A 20,386-nucleotide genomic window follows, 5' to 3' on the forward strand; every position below is an offset into this window, starting at 1 on the left:
ACGCTGAATACCAGCCCAGCATCTTTGTTTTCTACCTGTCAACTGTCAGTTTAGGCTGCTTGCCGGCTCCTCATCACCACTTCAAGATGGCCGCCAAATTGCTTGCGTCACAGCAGCCAATTATGCGTCTACTTATAAGATGTCTATGGTTATAACGTCATTGCTGCAAACACGGCAATCTGTTGCGTCCACTGCAGTTCGCTACCTTATTCATACTTTTTGTCAAGTGATTTTTTTTTAAGCAGGGTTGCATGAGGTACCTACACATAACGTTACGTTAGTGAATGCATCACACACAGTAACGTAACGTTTGACGGCGGTCAGCATCACCGCTTATTTTAGCCACTTACAAAAAGACAAACATAGTCAAATAAAGGTCAGTTAAAATGTATACTATATTAAGAATATGTGTACATATTCAATAGAGCCCTGACATCTAAAAAGTTCAGCACTGTTCATTGTTATGTTCATGTATTTGTTATATTTTTCATGTGTACGCACACATAAACACATATATAGTGTGAGATGAGATCAATGAGATAAGGTAACAACATGATATAAACTGCTGAGGAACTAGTTACAATGCAATATTCCATGGAAATACAATGTTAACACTTTTGTGCAAATAAGTACAGTTGCACTTGTTTTTTCAAATGTGTTTATACTGTAAAGGAATGAGTTAAATGTTTAGAATAGCTGGTTAATAGTGCTATTATGAAGTGCAATGTCGGCACTGTTAGTGCGTCTGCCTCACAATACGAAGGTCCTGCAGTCTTGGGATCTTTCTGTGTGGAGTTTGCATGTTCTCTCCGTGAATGCGTGGGTTCCCTCCGGGTACTCCGGCTTCCTCCCACTTCTAAAGACATGCACCTGGCGATAGGTTGATTGGCAACACTAAATTGGCCCTAGTGTGTGAATGTTGTCTGTCTATCTGTGTTGGCCCTGCAATGAGGTGGCGACTTGTCCAGGGTGTACGCCGCCTTCCGCCCGATTGTAGGTGAGATAGGCGCCAGCGCCCCCCACAACCCCGAAAGGGAATAAGCGGTAGAAAAAGGATGGATGGATAGACATACAGCGTTTTAAAAGCATACACAATCTGTGTACATATATTAGTATGTGGTTAAAAAGACTTGAAATGACTCAAAATGCAGGACTTGGGACTTGACTTGAGACTTTCCGGTATTGACTTTGGACTTGACATGGGACTTACCTGTCTTGACTCGGGACTTGACTCGAGACTTGAGGGCAAAGACTTGAGACTTACTTGTGACTTGCAAAACAATGACTTGGTCCCACCTCTGTCACATATTCATTTAACATTTGAAGTTTAATTGCTGAAATGAATCAACTTTTGCACGATACTCCACTGTTTTGAATTTCACCTGTATTCTGTCCCTGTGGTTCAAAATAAGCCTACCATGAAGTATGGACTTTCATGTTTTTGAAAAACGCTTTTGTTCCCTTGCTGATTGTATAAGTAGTTCGCCCATTGTAGTATCATTCACTGTCTTTTATTGTGAAATGAATCAGTGCCAGCCAATCTGACAATACCTGATTTATTTTTTCACAGAATGCAATGCAAATTGTGGGCTTTATGGAGGATGAGGTACAGTCGGTACTCGAGTTGGTTGCAGCTGTCCTGAAACTGGGCAACATCGAGTTCAAGCCGGAGTCACGCTGTAACGGCACAGATGAAAGCCGTGTCAAAGATAAAAACGGTAAGGAATGAGACGTAGATAAGTTGTTCACTGCAAGTTTGGTGTTTTTATTACACCTACGCATCTGTACACTTAAACTTATAAAAATAAAAATGTACAGTATATATATTTTTTTTGCAATATTGGCTTTGTCTGTTACTTACATAGTATTTTTACATATTTGAGCCTGGGGCAAAAGCTATCCTCTATTGTACAGTTATAAAGTCCTTTACAGGTGGTGATCTATATCTGCAAAAATGTCTCAGCACAAACATATCAGAGAGTACAATCAATGATAAGCTGAATGTATTTACCGCTACAAAATTCTAGCCTGGGAGCAAACTTAAAGAAAACAATGTTGACTTTTCTGCCATTACTTGCCTCCTTTCTCCTGATGGCTAGTAGTGGCTGGCAAGCTGTTTAATGCTTTGACCATGTATTCCATTTTGTCTGATGTGCAGATCTAAAAGAGATGTGTGAGCTGCTGGGGATCGAACAGTCTGTGCTGGAAAGGGCATTCAGCTATCGCACCGTTGAGGCAAAATTGGAGAAAGTGTCCACTACTTTGAATGTGGCCCAGGTCAGAGTGCAGGGTGTACATGGAATTAGCAATAGTTAATGGAAGCCATTTTTCACTTGTACTGTATGTGCACAGACGCATGTCACCTCTCATTCATGTCAATGTTGCATGACAACCTTTCATTTATAGATGACTTGTATTCATTCCTCTTGGAAATTTATGAGGGTCATATTTTGGAGGTTGGTGGGTGCACGTAAGCTGTTTCTCAAGTGTGTACCCATTGTGGAGTATCTAAAACAGCTGTAGTAAAACATGAAGTACTATGTTTGTAATTAAAACCTGACCTCAGGTAATGTTTGTGGTTGTTCTCCTTATTTGTATTCACATCAAATTTATTCGGATTGGTTAAGTGGGTTTTGTTTTTTGCAGGCCTATTACGCCCGTGATGCCCTTGCCAAAAACCTCTACAGTCGTCTGTTTAGCTGGATTGTTACTCGGATCAATGAAAGCATAAAGGTAAAAAGTACCCATCATTGGTTTTGTGGGATTTTTTTTTTTCACTGATAGTGCTGGTACTACAGTACTTGCCTTCTAAATTATTTATTGGCCACATTTTCTGCTTGCAGGCACAAGCTAAAACCCGCCACAAGGTCATGGGTGTGTTGGACATCTATGGCTTCGAGATATTTGACGTAAGACACAAATGTTTTTCTGTCGGTGTCTCTCTATTGTTCTATCTTTCTGTCTGTCTTTCACTAGGATATAATCTGGCCTTCCTTTCATTTTATCAGCTTTAAAAGGATTTTGCCCCCGGATGTGATGTGCGTGCGATGGCATACCTGGGAAGGAGCTTATCAACAACTGTGCTCTGATAAAAGCATATTCATATTAGATTAGTTCAGCTTCACTGCTCTCGGGACTAAATTCCTCTTTGGTTGCACATTAATTTCAATCCTGACATCTGCATCTCAATAAACAAATGAACTGAACCTGATCAATATACAGTACACTTTTCTTATATACAATGGAAACACTTGAAAATCCTAGGTATTGCACAAACATTGAAAGATGGAAAGTGTGCTAAATACAGAAGTAAAATAAAAATAATGGTCTACCTCAGGGATGTCCAAAGTGCGGGCCTGAGGCCATTTGCAACTCGGTTTTTATTGGCTTGCAACACATTTTAAAGACAGTTAGGTTTTCCCCATAATGTAATTGATTGTGGCGGCCTGTTATGGCAATATATTAGCCAACACACCTTTTAAATTTTTATTTTTTTTTAATATGAAAACAAATTAATGCAATATTTATTGTAGTATCCAGACGAAGACACATTTTGGTGCTCTTTTTAGCTTTTATTGCCAATGTTATGCTGACAACTGGCCCAATTCCAACACATAATCCTTTTTGTGCACACATGTCCGCCTATGCGACCCAGACACACTTGCTTATTCTTATCCAACATGGTGAGTTCAAGACGTTTGGAGTATTGAACAGCATAACACACAAACATACACATTAACACCAGCAGGTTGTTGCAGTATAAATGGATATATATTAGGTCTGCGAATCTTTGGGTGTCCCACGATTCAATTCAATATCGATTCTTGGGGTCGCGATTCGATTATAAATCAATTTTTTCGATCCAACGCGATTCTCGATTCAAAAACGATATTTTTCTGATTCAAAACGATTCTGTATTCATTCAATACGTAGGATTTCAGCAGGATCTACCCCAGTCTGCTGACATGCTAGCAGAGTAGTCGATTTTTTTAAAAAGCTTTTATAATTGTAAAGGACAGTGTTTTTTCAACTAATTGCAATAATGTAAATATGTTAACTACTAAACGAACCAAATATATGACTTATTTTATCTTTGTGAAAACATTGGACACAGTGTGTTGTCAAGTTTATGAGATGTGATGCAAGTGTAAGCCACTGTGACACTATTGTTCTATTTTTTAATTTTTATAAATGTCTGATGATAATGTCAATGAGGGATTTTTAATCACTGCTATGCTGAAATTATTACTAATATTGATACTGTTGTTAATATTCATTTTTGTTTCACTACTTTTAGTTCTGTGTCGTGTTTGTGTCTTCTCTCAATCGCTCTGTTTATTGCAGTTCTGAGTGTTGCTGGGTCAGGTTTGGTTTGGTTTTGGAATTGGATTGCATTGTAATAGTATTGCTGTGTATTGTTTTGTTGGATTGATAAAAGATACATTTTAAAAAATCGATTTTTTTAAAATTGAGAATCAATTCTGAATCGCACAACGTGAGAATCGTGATTCAAATTCGAATTGATTTTTTTCCCACACCCCTAATATATATAGTTTATTATTCGCGCACTATTGACTAGTGATGCACCGAAAATTTGGCCGGCAAAAAAATACTATCACCGAAATAACGTTGCCGAAACCAAATGTTGTGATGACCTAGGCAATATGCACAGAATTGTCTGAAACAGAGGCAGCATAGCATGTCTGCAATGTGGACATAGTTAAATATAGTATAGCCAAGATATACCCACAGACAGTGATTTACAAAATGCGTTGTGGCTTTTAAGGAGAGAAAAGGAAAATGTCCCTTAAAGAATTGGGGAAATCTGTAGAAAAAAAATTCTCAAAGTACGTTGTACAATAAGCAGCAACAATTGAAAAATAAAGCAGAATGTAATGTGTAAGAAAAAATACATGTTATAAAATTAAAATACTAATTAATAACACAGATTTGTTTTAAATGTATGTTTACACGTGTTTGGCTTTTTAAAGAAAATATATGCCTCATGAGGCAGCACGGTGGGAAAGGGGTTAGTGCATGTGCCTCACAATACAAAAGTCCTTAGTTGTCCTGGGTTCAATCCCGGGCTCGAGCTCTTTCTGTGTGGAGTTTGCATGTTCTCCCCGTGACTGCGTGGGTTCCCTCCGGGTACTCCGGCTTCCTCCCACCGCCAAAAACATGCATTTGGGGATAGGTTGATAAGCAACACTAAATTGGCCCTAGTGTGTGAATGTGAGGGTAAATGTTGTCTGTCTATCTGTGTTTGCCCTGCAATGAGGTGGTACACCGCCTGATAGGCTCCAGCGACCCCAAATGGGACAAGCGGTACAAAATGGATGGATGGATATGCATCATGGCAAAATATTTGGCGTCCTATTTACCACGCCTCTAGCCACGCCCCCACTGCCTCGGGTATCTTGGCACTTTAGGGTAAACCCTGAAAAATATGTCCCGAATTAGAACATTACACACATAAAATAAAATAACAATGGTCCAAATCCCCCCCAAAATGGGAACTGAAAGTGTCCTGTGCGTCTTACTGTACATGGTCTTTGATTTCCATGCGTCTTTTCATGCTGATTAATTTACTGTGTGACTGCATGCAAATAAGTATGCACATGTAAGAGTGTGAGAGATGCTGAGTGCTCTGACCAGAATAAATGGCGGAACAAGTTTTTCTTGCAGAGTTGCACGAATGGCCCCAACCCCCCATGCGTTCATGTCTTTTTTTTGTACTGTCATACTGTTTTTATTCTCATTCACTCCACTCACTCTCAAGCCATTCATTCCTCTCCCTCTCACTTTCATCTTGTGTCTTGGTCACCAGAAAACAGTAAGTAACACCTGCACCAGCCTGCTGTTTGCTGTGCCATTGTGCATGCTGTGATCAACTTAAATCAGGTCCTCTTCACTACAATGATAATTCATGGGCTCCTGGTGTGCAGCAACAGCCACATTGCTGAAGAAATACTGAAAAAAAATTATTCATGAAATCCACTCTGCTGGCACGTAGTAAACAAATGGCCTACAAGAAAGTTGTATCATGTTTCCACTGCCTGTCAAAAATTGTTTACGTGTTGAATACACAACAAGGCTGCGCTTTGTGCCAAAGTTATTTTTAGAGGTAATGCAAATATGTTCTACTTGCCTGCTGTTTGAGATCACACATTGTCGTGTACTCTTAATTGAATTGCTAAGTTTTCTCTGTAGTCATGCATTACTAATCAAAAAAAAACATTTTCTTGTTTTACCTATTTATAACAATTCAGCAAATAAGACGCAGCTTACAGTAGGAAGGGGATTCATATGGCCTCATTTGTCGTGGTTTACTTGACACATGAAACATGACAAATTGGGAGTGCACTATCTACAATAGCAGCCATATGACAGAATAGTGATGAATTGCTAAAACAAAATTGTGGCAAATCCATTTTTGACCACAATGCCAGTTGTTGTATAGAGTGACACTTTCCATAATTTTCAGCAGACTGTATTGCAAAATGATTAACCTAAATATCAGAGGCGCAAGTCTTTTAAACCAAACCAACAATAATTAGCTATTTATCAAACGCCTGCTTTGTTGAGCCAGATATGTGTAATATACATAGACAGCCATGTAAAAAATGTTATGACACCCCTTGGTATACTTCTTCTGGTCCTGAACTGCTGCACACAAAAGTGTGAACATTTGTCTCAACATGTTCCACTTTGTTACATGCTTTATTTTCCCCCTGACAAATACACCACTTGTGGTGCTGTTATTAAACTCCATGAGTCAGTAACCAATATTTGAGGGACTGAAAAGTGCTTCTGTAAAATTAGATTTGAAAAAAGATTGAAAAACAATCAAGCATCAAGCAAAATGTCTTTGCTAGATGCAGGACTTGAGACTTTGTGACTTGGCAGCTAATCGCCTATAATACATTGTCCATTTATCAAATGATTTATAAATATGTATTACATGTCTGGTAGCAGGTCAAAACCCACAGGGGGGCGTCATTTATGTTACTTACTGGCATGTGAAAAAATCATATTGTCATAGGGTTACCGTAAATGACAAATCCTTTTTCAGCTTTGTGTCTGCTGCCACTTGCTGTGCTTTGCTCTTGAGTTTGTGTGTGTGTGTGTGTAAGCTTTTAGGGGGTGAAGGTGACTGTGGTTTCTTTGCAAAGGGAAATGGGTCTTTAAATGAGAAACCAATGTGTCCCATTTCCTTGTCATTGAGAAACCTTGCTGTGTCCTTCACTCGGCGAGCTTTAACGCCAAACATGCTCCTAACCACCTTATTGTCATAGCAAGTAATTTCTAACCCAACACCCTGCAGTACAATTAGGCCATCTGCCAGGAAGCATGACTCACCCCTCAATGGGTCATAATTGACAACAATTGGAATCGCTTGTAAATGTTTAATGACCATAAAAGACAGGTTACAAGAACCCTTTCTAATAAGGATTCATCGTAAGGGCCCATCTGTTTACACGGGATTAATATCTGTAGTCTTCTGTTCTAATTGTAAGAACAAAATACAAAAGGGACATGTAATTGTAATTTAGTTATTTTGATAAACTTTTACCATTATACAACATTTAGAATCTGCCTGAGCAATGTTTTTGACTTTAAACTAAATGTAATTTGACATTTGCTTAGTCATCTTCTATTGTATCAATAAAGAATAGTACCAACAATATTTTTGACAATACCTTGGCATGAAGAAAGCTGGCTCTTTTCAATGACCTAGTGCACAAGCTCAGCTGACATTGTGAGTTGTCCTTAGGGAAGTATGATTGGATAAAAAGTTGAAATGTGTAATGAACCTTAGAAGTTTACTTTAGCTGAAGTTAATGAATACTACACAATTAAACGTGCACTGTATTATTTAACTTTGTTGTGGCTTTTGATAAACCAAATGAAAATGAACCAGCTGAGCTATAAAGTCATAGACAATACGTTAACATTTTAGGTACCCGTTTTAAAACAAAAGTCAATACAACCCCCTTTTTCTTAGAAATGACAGGGCACCAAGCACATTTGGATTTTTTAGGCTGAGAAATTACAACCTTCTGTGTTTCTGCTCCTGTAGGACAACAGCTTTGAGCAGTTTATCATCAACTATTGCAACGAGAAGCTGCAGCAGATCTTCATCGAGCTGACCTTGCGTGAGGAGCAGGAGGAGTACATCAGAGAGGCAAGTTTGTACATATACATAAGGCCTTCCTTGTTCACGCCTCATATCAATTTCATTTTTTTTGCCCATATGCAACATCGATCTGATTTTTTTTCATGTCTGTGTGAACAGTGCAATCCTGAACCCAGGCCTTTTTCGTGTGCGGAAATAAATCTGATATGTATGTGATGCGTACTCAATGTAAATGCTCCCGCACTCAGGTTGCATTCATCCAACCAATACATCAGCGAAAAACAATAAGCGTCGTAATTATACTCCAGATTAGACGGTTACAAAATAAATATTTGACAACGGAGCAGAAAACCGGTGCAAATGAAATGTTTGAGAAATTCACATGAAAGTTTCACCACTCCTGTCTCTGATTGCTTGCCCACAGACACACTCTTCGAGCAGACATTGAAGCAAAATATCCTGTAAAACTGCAAGAGCCAAAATACTTGTCCTCTTCCCTCTTAATCTTCTGCGTGCAATATTTAATGTTGACTTTGAATGCACAAAATCCTTGAAATTACTGAGACTGACTAGAGTTCAAATCATGTTTACTTCTGTAAACACTGAACTGCATGTGACGTCATGCCCGTATGTGGGTCAGATTGCATTCATATTCGAAGATGCATTTTTTTTTAATGTGAACGGTCAAAATATCTGATTTGACTAAAAAAAATCCGAAAGGGACTTCTGACCCTGCATTGTGCAGAGTGCCGGTTATCACTTTTAATGTTCAAGCTGGCTTCATGCAACATGCTAGAGCTCTATTAAAAGGGTCAAATTAGGATTTTTTTTTTTCTACATTTAAAACACTTTGTTGGGGTCTACATAACATGGAATGGTATTTCTTAAGTCAAAATGTTGCATAGATTGTTTTACAGAAAGTTTTCAAGCCGCTTTCTGACCATCTCTTCAGGATGCGCCGTTTTGTGGGCGAGCTTCTTTACGTGGCTCACCTTCGGCAGCGTCTTCTCCCCACCATCTTTTTTGTAGTTTTTAGCGCCTCCAAAGCGAGTCTACTGACCGATCAGTTCCAACTATACTCTACTTTGTATTGGAAATTGCAACAGTGGAGGATGCATGTGCATGTACGAGCCAGTCTGCCCCACAACAAGATGATAATGAGAAATAAATAGCTTATTGATCGTAGGGCTCTAATGGCGGTAAATCTCTACCATAAATGGATAATCTGCAGACGTCACCAATCGGTCAAATTCCCAACTGTTCATTACTCGGAAGAATGAAGAAAGGCAAGATTGTTTTATAAATATATCCGAAATGTCTCCACAGTTTGATTTAAAATTTTTCGGACTTATGCAGATCCCAAATACACATGTAAGAGAAGTTGGTTTTGCATCCATCCATCCATTTCCAACCGCTTATTCCCTTTTTTGGGGGCGGCAGGGGGCGCTGGCGACTATGTCCCTTTTTAAATTTCCTGTACTTTTTAAAAAAAATTTTAGTCAAGTTATATTTTCAATTTAGCAGCATATCACAAAAGAAGTAATTGTATAAATAACTTTTTTTTTTCTATACAACATGACCTATTCAACAAACTAAATAGCCTCATTTCTATTGACACATGGCCACGCGTACACACATGCAAGCTTTGTGCACCAATAATGTGTTTGTAAAGTAATCTCAGGGCATTCAATCGATTGCAACTGGACTGTTTGGTTTGTCTTAGAAGACACTTTGACTCTCATCCAAGAAGACTTCATCAGTTCATGCTCATAGACTTAGATTGGTCAGATGTAGTCTCGCGACTGGTGTAAAGTATTGATCGCACAATACAGGTGAAACTCCAAAGTATTAGAAAATTGAGCTTAGGTTAGTTTATTCCAATAATTTGATTTACAAGGTGAAACTAATATTTTAAAAATAGGCCCCCAATATGCAACTCAAGATATTTTAAGTGTTGCAATCGGGCAACCAGAGGCACCTAACAGAAAAAGACTGTTTAAAAGCATTGCACCAGTCATTTGGCTGTTGTGCAAAAAAGCTGGGCGAAGAGGCGTTGCAATGCGTGACTATTGTCAATTGATCACCTTGTTGTCATCTAAATGTTTGGGGAAAAAGCTACAATATTTTATATCCACAATAAAACATTAAAGTTTTACACCAGTTACCTATGTAGTTGTGAAGCTTAACTGTTCGATTTTTAAATGAAGAACCCCAAAGTTCAAAAGCTTGTATATTGACATCCAAGTCCCACTTGCAAATGATGAACCGAAAAACTTAAACTGCAAGCACGTTACTAGTAAGCCATAGAATATTACGATAAGAATATCTCTAAAAGACAGCTAGGTCATACTTGTAACATTCATTCATGCATGTTTGAGTCAGCCATTGCCCCCCTCAACCCATTAAACCTCTGATTCTTGGGGAAAATACTGCTTTATTATTCCCTTCAGGTTGGAAAGGCCCTTTAGCATCTGTTTAACCAAGTGTTATTTGTATCTGCATTCAAATCCTAGTTTAAACCTGCTTCAAGATCATAAACACAATCCCTCACACTCAGTCTCCTTCAGTGGAGCGTATGAAAAATAGGTGACTCTTAATCTGACAAGAGTAAACACTCCCTGTTGTAGTCCTTCAAGTTCTGTTTGTTTTCAAAGCTCTGTGTGTATGAATGGTGACCCCTAAACTCCTTTCCTCCAACACAACCACCACCACTGATTTGGCCACTGTCCAGTGTGCAGCATGGGAAAATACCACAGTCCTGTTGACAGCAGGGAGGCACACGAATCAGAATGAGTGCTGATACCTCTTTAATTTAGGCCACCCCTTCTTAGCACCCACTCCTTCTAAAATCTGTCACATTGCTTACATTAACTGAAGCAATGTTCCCAGCCTATTCCTTGCAATGATTTAACGGTCCACAAAGTATTTGTATCCATATTTTTTTATAGCCAGCTTTGAGAGGGTGGAAGGGCGAGAATATGTGATGTGTGACAATGCAGTTGTGCATAATGACATTCATTTGTATTAGCTAGGTGAAACTCTCTTGATACAATGAAAATTGAGCATATTGATAGGGAGCTTTGAAAAAATCTGTTGATTGTGCTGGGCTGTCTGCGGACCAATTTCCTTTTCTGTTGTTAAAGCGATCATCAAAACATCACTTTTGTTCTTTTAACATAAAACGATTGTAAGGTTGACCTGATTTCCTTTTGTTGCAGGGCATCGAGTGGACCAACATTGAGTATTTCAACAATGCCATTATCTGTGACCTCATTGAGAACGTAAGTCGGATTCACACTGGTGAGAAACTTACATCTAACCTGGTAGTGTAATGGAAAAAAGTAGGGGTGTACAAAAAAATTCATATCCGAATCGCGATTTTTATTTAACCCGATTCCAAATACGTTCATAATTTGCAAAAATCGTTTAAATAAAAAAATATAATAGATAACTAAACACATTTTTTATAAAAATACATTTTTAGGCTTTCTCCATGCAACCAGAAGGAGATTTTCTAACATGAAACCTGTTTTGAAAAACTTTTCATTATAATTATTTTACCATATAGTACATTGCAAGAATTGGTTTAAACTGAGAATAGTGTTGAATCAAGAATCGAATCCGAACACCCCAGGAATCGGAAATAGAGCGAATCGTTAGGTGCCCAAAGATTCACACCCCTAGAAAATAGCCTTTAATAGAAAATGTTGTACTACATTGGTCTTGTAGACTTTTTTTCTAGCACTTTTCATAAATGCAGACAAGTTTCGGGGATTGACATTATAGGTGAGGGAACTAATCAATTTTGAGATATTTCAATGTTTTTATGATATGTACGGCGACCATGAGTACGTTGAAAGGCGCCTTACAAAATAAATGTATTATTATGCATCGCGATTCGGATATGGACGATTATAAAATCAATTGGTAAATGTCTATAATCGATAAATTATTTTTTCATTGTAAATAAAGTCATGCATACACTTCAAAAATTTAGCTGACTGCACCCAGCCACCTCACTGAGAGATTCAACCAGCTCCTTTATTTTAAGGCACTTATGTTCCGAGTTTTTCACACATTTTCATTAATTTAATAAATGTGGCCAATTTATTTTTATTACAAATGCACTGTTTTTTAAAGTTGCAAGTTATAAACGCTTAACTAGTGAAACGGAAAGAAATGTAAAACTGAATCAATATACAAAAAAATATAGAATCATCAATAATTGTTTTTCTAATCGAATCGTAGCTCCTGAATCATCATCAAATTGTGAGGTGCCCAAAGATTCCCACTTCTACTGTACACTGAATTTCTAACGCCTTTCCTGTCTTCACACTTTCCAACACCAGCACCAAAATGGCATTTTGGCAATGTTAGATGAGGAGTGTTTGCGTCCGGGAACGGTCACAGACGAGACCTTCCTTGACAAACTGAACACAGTCTGTGCTGAACACCAGCACTTTGAGAGTCGTTCCAGCAAGAATTCAAAGTTCCTTACTGACCACAGCTTGCCTCACAGCTGCTTCCGCATCCAGCACTATGCCGGGAAGGTACCCCAAGCAGTTTTTCATTTGACTTTTTTAAAATCATATTAAGCTGTTAACATAGCAAGAATGTATCTCACATTTATTTGGTAAATAATTGAAATAGTTTATTGAAATACTATATATTTAATATTAAAGTGGATCATATTAAATATGAATATACATATTTTTAATGTAATAAGTATTCGATTATATTTATTTATTATATATGCCTTTTTTGTGTCAAGGTGCTGTACCGTGTTGAAGGCTTTGTGGACAAGAACAATGACCTACTATATCGGGACTTGTCCCAAGCCATGTATAAAGCCAATCACAGTCTGATCAAGCATCTGTTCCCTGAGGGAAACCCAGCCAAAGTCAACCTTAAGAGGCCGCCGACCGCTGGCTTCCAGTTCAAAGCGTCAGTGGGCACTTTAATGAGGAATCTGCAGACCAAGAACCCCAACTACATCCGGTAGCGTGTGTGTGTGTGTGTGTGTGTGTGTGTGTGCGTGTGTGTGTGTGTGTGTGTGTGTGTGTGTGTGCGTGCTTGTGTGTGTGCGTGCTTGTGTGTCTTTGCGGGCATTTCCTAAAACAAGTCTTGAAATGACAACACGCAAATTTACTCTTTGTCAGATGCATCAAGCCGAATGACAAGAAAGCTCCCCACATCTTTACCGAGTCGCTGGTTTGCCATCAAGTGCGGTACTTGGGCCTGATGGAGAATGTCCGCGTGAGAAGAGCAGGGTATGCCTTCCGCCAGGCATATGAGCCCTGTCTGGAGCGCTACAAAATGCTCTGCAAACGGACATGGCCGCATTGGAGAGGGCCTGCTAGGTAATGGTCATGCTAATTCACAAGCAACTGTTATCAGGGGGTCACACAGCGGGGCATGTTACTGGACCTTTGCCAAAAGTCCTCTGAGGCTTTCACTGAAAATGTGCAGCAGTGGCCTTTAAGTGAATCACTAAGCCTTGCAGCTACTCCCGGTGGAAAAACTGTGTGACCCATGTTAATGGGCTCCTGTTGGAGTGGGCAACTCCCAGGTGAAATTGTGTGCAGCTGGGAGAATGTGGTTATTATTGAATAATGGTGCAGAATATTTTCTGCAAATAAATAAGAACAAAAGAAACACCTGGCTCATTAGGCAGCATTGCATTAGTAAATACCCTTTTAAATCTCCAATTATTGTATTTACTCTTAATGGAGAATGTTGGCTGACCTTTACGATAATGTCCCTTAACAGCTGTCTCGTATATACTATGCACATACTACATATGGTACCACTTCATTAGGTGTCCTCACATAAGCACTAATGGCACATACCTTATTTAGTCAGAAATTAAATGGTCTCGTTCTGCACCACATGTGGGATTATTTCATTTGATTCCTATCTCATGTACAGTTATTGCTCGATACTAAACTTTATTCTGTTAATGTTAGTTTATGTTCTACTCAAATTTACCCACTCCTATTTTCAGAACTTCTAAATAGCTGTGATTCTTAATACTTTTCAAAGTATCTTTTATACATTCTTTTCCTGCAGGGAAGGTGTGGAGATGCTTATGGCAGATCTTCAGGTTCCTGCTGAGGAGTTCTCCTATGGTCGCTCTAAAATCTTCATCAGGAATCCTAGAACGGTAAAAATCGGCCATGCAACACAAGTATAAAGTACCTCAGCTTTGTTTTTCCTTTTTCCCTTATACTGTTTTGCCATCTGCAAAAGAATGTCAAAGGTTGTTTTCACATAATAATATTTATAGTGTTTGTGAAGGTGGCTGTATTCCGGGCCCTTACTTAATGTTTTAGGCCCACCACCAAACACATGGTTCCACTTAGGCATCCCATCTTCCATGGGAAATGAGCATCTTTAGTCGGCTCTTTAACTGCTTAAACATGCAACGATTACTGACTTTGTGTGTCGTCGTCCCCCCCCCATCCCCCAAAATAATAAGAAAAACCTTTTTTTTCCACTTATATTGTATATTTAAAACATTCTGTCTCCTTTGCATATATGCAATATTACTACATTTGTTGGAATATTTCAGGCTTTATACGGGTGTATATTTTGCATTCTTAATTCACTAAATTCAAATTGCTTCCTCCTGATCTATGCTGCCACCCAAAAGGTTTTGGGAAAAACCGTTAACTGTGCCAGTTTTCTTGCTCTGAAAGCGTAACGTAGGCATAGTTTTTTTGGATACTTATTTAGCTTTGTTTGAATAGAACAAGATGTAGATCAAGCTGCTGCTGAACAAAATGTTTGCTCATTTTAAGACAATATGTTTTATATTGCAGCTGAAGATACGTCAATGCGATACGAGAAATATAAGAGTATTGTATTCCCTGTTAAGGGTGGTGCTTGGACTTTGTTCCTGATATCACTGAATCAATATTTGCTCAGAGATAAACGTGGCTTTCATCATCAGGGTACTGAAGATAGTAAACGACATTGCCCTTTCCAAAAGAGGATATAAATGTCAATACCCTTTCTTTTATGTATTTGAGGATGTGCTGCTCCTTTTTATTGTAACATAATCCATTCTTGCCTCCTCTTCCTTGCAGCTCTTCTTCTTAGAGGAAAGGAGAAGGCAGTGCCTGCAAGATCTGGCCACGCTCATTCAGAAAATCTACCGTGGCTGGAAATGCCGCACTCACTTCCTATTGCTGAAAAAGAGTCAGATTGTGGTGGCAGCATGGTACCGTCGCTATGCGGTAAGGATGACTTAGTCATCTCACTACAGCAGCGTAGGCATTTGCAACATAGAACCCTGAGTGAAGTGTTGCCCATTTGAATTATTTACACATTTTTGTTTTGTTTTTTACCTCACAGCAAGAAAAGAAATACCTGAAGATCAAGCGCGCCACCACTGTAGTGCAGTCTTACACCAGAGGATGGCAGGTGTGGTTTGCTGTTTTGGAATTTTTATCCAGAATAAACGAGAGACAGAATTGAAGTGCTGTATTAATTTTTGAAGAAACCAAATTGTGATTTTTCTCTCCATAATTGTGATTGAGATTTTTATATCTTATACATTTAAATGCTTAACAATGCAAAAATAACCATTGAAGGAACTGTCTGTCAATCTACATATTCTTGTCTCAAAGTGCTACACATTACAATGAGCAATATTCTACTTCCAAAAATATTAAGCTTTAATGAGATTCACAGCTTTTGTCTACATCATGCTCTTAAACTGAAGTAGTGACCGATAAAAACTATACAGTGATCGTAATGTAATTCAACACTAATGCAAGTAACAATTTAAATGGATATACACTTATTTCTCATTATTGCAGACTCGTTCACCATTGTACTGTAATTAGAAGGTAAATAACTTAAGAGCACAGTACCAAGTAAAATTCCTTGTTTTATATACTTGGCCAATAAAGGTGATTCTGATTATGGTAAATAACTAAACAAACAAAATGAACTTTCCTTTCTATACTTTAATATTGAACATCTTAAAGTTGCGTTGTCTCTCTTTTTTTCTTTTTTTTTTTCAATTATGGCATTTCCACTCGTTCTTCCGTTGCCCACTCGGTTTTAAGCTGAAATATTCCCACAAAGGGACATTTGGCTTTGTAACCATATTTCTTCCTCCTAATTTGTGTTACTTTGCGGTTACTTCTTATGAGCAAGTCGCAAAAGGCGAGGCTCTGTGTCCATGCTTCTTTCGTTGGTGTGTGTGTGATTGGGTTCAGTTAAATCTACTGTTGGATAAATGCGCACAGATGCTGAGAGCGATGCACAGAGTAAGATGTCTTTATCCCTGTTTGAAGCAAGAAACACACTTTTGATCGGCCAGAAAGCAAAGAACCTGAGGCTCAAAAATTCTCATTGCCGAACATGTCTGTCACTCAAACGCCGCTCACGGCAGAGAAAAACACATATTGCGGTATATCCCAGTATCGCACAAATTTAAAACCTCAATGTCGATTAATAGTGCAGACCTAGACAGAAGTCTTGCATGATAATAATTATTGCATACATTTCAGTGTATTCAATTATCCTTCTACTTATTTCTCTTAGGCTCGCAAACTACTGAGAGAGCTGAAACATCAGAAGAGGTGCAAGGAGGCCGTAACCACCATTGCGGCTTACTGGCATGGTACTCAGGTACTGATTTATTCAACTACAAAAGTCACATGTCATATCACCAGATTATTTGTGCAAAAGCCCCTCGTTCTCCTTGTTCTGTGTAATGCTTCTGTTAACGCTCCTCAGCAGTAAACAAAAACCTAAACAAAAAAACTGAATTCCCTTCGAAACTGTTTTTGCTGCTCTGCCTTTGAAGCTGCCCCTCCTGCTCATCATGACTGCTGCGTCACCTTCTCGTTATTTCTTTTCCTTGAATCTCTTCTTCCTCACAACTTTCTTCCTTACCCTTCACCCACCACGTCCCTTCAGGCTCGGATGGAGCTCAGACGTCTAAAACAAGAAGTGCTGAATAAACATGCCGTGACAGTAATTTGGGCATACTGGCAGGGAACCAAGGTATTTCACCCACATGTAGTTTGTTGCTGTCCCAGCTGTCTTGTCATCCCTCTCAACCATATCCCATGCCGTCATATTCCACAAAAAAAACTGCCTAATAGACGTCAATCAGGTTTTCCTGTTACCTACCGACCATAGTCGTGTTGTACTAGTGTTTTCTGTGTTGTATACTACTGAACTACTACAAATGTTTGAAACCAAAATAGTGTCTTTCACCTCCAAATAAACCACCCTTTCTTTGTTTGGAGCTTTATGATACAGTGGAACCCGACAACCTGTATAAGTCAAACTCATCAAGACCTAGAGCACTGTGTTCCTGTTATAACTAACATGTGCCCGCTTAAGCTGACGTCGACATACGTGGTCGATTGCTTTTGTCGACATAACATTTCAGACCTTGTCCGTCAACATTTGTATTTAAAAATAAGGGAATCTTTATGGAAAATAAGGAATATTTGACTATCAGCAGCAAGACTCGGCAGTGTTTTTCTACTAGAGTGTTTTTATTTTGAAGACTTTACTTTATGGGTAAAAATACGGGAATAGAAAGGCAAAGTTCCTTAGGGATATGCAGAGGGTTAAAAAAGGTTTTATTCTTAATCAAATCGGTAAGGATAGGCGATATAAGTAAAAATATATATATGTTGCTATATATTTTGCAATCTCCTGCGAGAACAATACAGTCCCTTTATTGCATGATATACAATTTAGTTTATAATTGATTGAGAAGCATTTTAAAGTGGGTTACAAAGGCTCCTAATTTAGCTGCTGACATATGCGGTTACATATTGTCTTTTTCGGTTGTACTAGTTTTTCAAAACTATTATTATTTTGCTGTTTAAAGCTAATTATTTTCTAATGTAACATTGTTCCAACTACACGAGTTAATAAACTGTGGTACATCTAACACTTGTGGTACGCGGGCTCCATTTATTGGTGTGCCAAAGAATCACTTAATCAAATATTTAAAAACAGTGTGACTGTTCAAACTTTGTGTAATTTCACAGTAGCCAAAAATATTAAATGTAATTATTAAATAAAACCGTTGCCTTGTTTTTATTGAATACTTAGGTCTGTTTGAGAACCACTGATCTATATCTGTTGTTAAAATGTACTTAGCACTTTTCATTAGTATTGGGCAATACTACAAATTTGGGTATTGATCCAAAAGCAAGTATTTACAGGAGTAAGAATTGGCCATACCAATATTGAGACTTAAAATGATCAAGATGATCGAATAATTTAATTTTAGATCACAACTACAATCAGACAAAATAAAGGATGACAGTGTAACAATATCAAGTAAATATTTCAAATGTACTTATTCCTTTTTTATTACATACAATATTTTGAGCAAAATTTAATGGTCAAAACCAAATAAAAATATGCAAAATCTACTTTGGCTCTGATTTGAATAATTTGTTTTTAGCCCTACTGTGTCCAGAGAAGTATTTTATTATTAAACAATAACAAAAAAATGTATTTTGTGATAAAAATGATGAATCTTATCACTGTAGTATCGACTATATGCTGAGACTATACTTGGTACCGTTACTGTCAATATCACCCTTGGGGTGATCAAGGGTGATGGGTCAAATGCAGAGAATAATTTCGCCACACCTAGTGTGTGTGTGCAATCATTGGTACTTTAACTTTACCTTTGTTTTACTTAGGTTCGGTTAGGTTACTTTATTAGTACCCGAACGTGAACTTGTTCTTCACATTTAAGAGCTTTAGCATTAGCATGGCTTATTGCATCCTCCTACGAAGAGCTGGGCGATATGGCCATTTTTTTAATATCTCGATATTTTTAGGCCATTTCGTGATACACGATATATATCTCAATATTTTGACTTTGCCTTGAATTAACACTTGATACATGTAATCCCAGCAGTATGTTGATTGTATGTGTCTACATTGAAACATCCTTCTTCATACTGCATTAATATATATACTCATTTTAAATATTCATGCAGATAATCACAATTAAGTCAATTGACCAAAACTGTATTTATTAAACTGTCATTAGCGGGTGACTTTTCAAATGATGCTACATAATAGCAGTAATGCTACTTCTGGTAGCAACGCTGGTGCCCCACACTTGACAAATTACGGTTGTCTATTCGACATATTCCCGCTTGAAGCCGAACCACCGCCAGACGATGGGACTCCCTGCTGTTTTTCTTGGGAATTGATTCTTCCTCCATTTGTTACCAGACTCGCAGCTTCTTTCTCTCGTATTACCACGGCTTCGCTGGCATCACAGCTAACGTTACCCATGCTGCTACCTCTCTACTCGGGTAGGGCGTGTGACATTGCACGCGTGACGTATGTAAGAAGGTGCGCTTGTTTTAAGTCACTGTGCGAAGGAAAGACAAGAAAGAGGGAGAGACGCACGCAGTTTAATGCCTGCAGCTAAAAACAACTGCCTGAGAACGTACACTCGAATACCACTATATAGTCATTTTCTACTTGTCCAGGGTGTACCCTGCCTTCCGCCCGATTGTAGCTGAGATAGGCGCCAGCGCCCCCCGCGACCCCGAAAGGGAATAAGCGGTAGAAAATAGATGGATGGCACAGAGACAAACCCGCGATGTATCGCGGACATCGATCGATATATCGCCCAGCCCTACTCCTACGGTGTTTAGTGTTGCATGTTTCGCTACTGTATTCCTCGTCTTCCACTGATAATAGCACTTGTGATTAATATACTTTATTTGTAGCCATGGAGGCAAGGATTAATTAGCTATCTTGCTAGCCAGGTCCTTTTTTCTTTCATGCTAGACATCCCATCCATTATTTCAACCCACTTCCCACTACCTACAAAATTCACACTTACATATTCTGCTCAAATGGAGGAAAACCATGTCAACCAACCAAGGTGGAAACATTATCTCACCCATTCTTATGTCTCTGTCACAATGCTCATGTAAATGTGCATGCAATTGCTTTTTTCGGTTATGTCGACAACAAATGACGTTGTAACCACCTACGTTGAAGTGAGTCAGCCAATTGGTGGGTTGTCGACTTAAATGGGTTCCACTATAGTAATAATATATCTATTTCTATAGGTGCTCCTGTTTGTTATACAATCACAGCTGCTCTCCCTTCCAAAGGCAAAACCCAGTAACTCAATTTTTGTCAGAACTGAGCTGATAATTTTGGAGTTCCTAGGTGATATGCTGTACATTAGTGTATGCGATATTGTAATTTGTGCCGTAAGTAAGC

At 38.5% G+C, this 20,386-nt stretch overlaps 1 protein-coding gene across 7 annotated transcripts in view; it reads left to right on the plus strand.

Moving 5' to 3' along the window:
* Nucleotides 1-20,386, plus strand: part of myo1b (myosin IB) — a 117,090-nt gene that overhangs the window by 85,295 nt on the left and 11,409 nt on the right. For 4 of the 7 annotated variants that reach the window (XM_061918481.1, XM_061918484.1, XM_061918483.1 and 1 more), the window contains exons 10-22: nt 1,571-1,718; nt 2,159-2,277; nt 2,647-2,733; nt 2,844-2,909; nt 8,081-8,185; nt 11,356-11,418; nt 12,487-12,687; nt 12,909-13,135; nt 13,297-13,497; nt 14,207-14,300; nt 15,226-15,375; nt 15,494-15,562; nt 16,694-16,780. In XM_061918481.1, the coding sequence (XP_061774465.1) occupies nt 1,571-1,718; nt 2,159-2,277; nt 2,647-2,733; nt 2,844-2,909; nt 8,081-8,185; nt 11,356-11,418; nt 12,487-12,687; nt 12,909-13,135; nt 13,297-13,497; nt 14,207-14,300; nt 15,226-15,375; nt 15,494-15,562; nt 16,694-16,780 (1,617 nt within the window). Of the gene's footprint in view, nt 1-1,570; nt 1,719-2,158; nt 2,278-2,646; nt 2,734-2,843; nt 2,910-8,080; nt 8,186-11,355; nt 11,419-12,486; nt 12,688-12,908; nt 13,136-13,296; nt 13,498-14,206; nt 14,301-15,225; nt 15,376-15,493; nt 15,563-16,693; nt 16,781-17,071; nt 17,159-20,386 lie in introns of all 7 variants that reach the window. The other 3 variants (XM_061918480.1, XM_061918479.1, XM_061918482.1) reach the window with 1 other exon arrangement.

Source organism: Nerophis ophidion, linkage group LG13 (genome assembly GCF_033978795.1).
Source record: "Nerophis ophidion isolate RoL-2023_Sa linkage group LG13, RoL_Noph_v1.0, whole genome shotgun sequence".
NCBI classification, from domain to species: domain Eukaryota; kingdom Metazoa; phylum Chordata; class Actinopteri; order Syngnathiformes; family Syngnathidae; genus Nerophis; species Nerophis ophidion.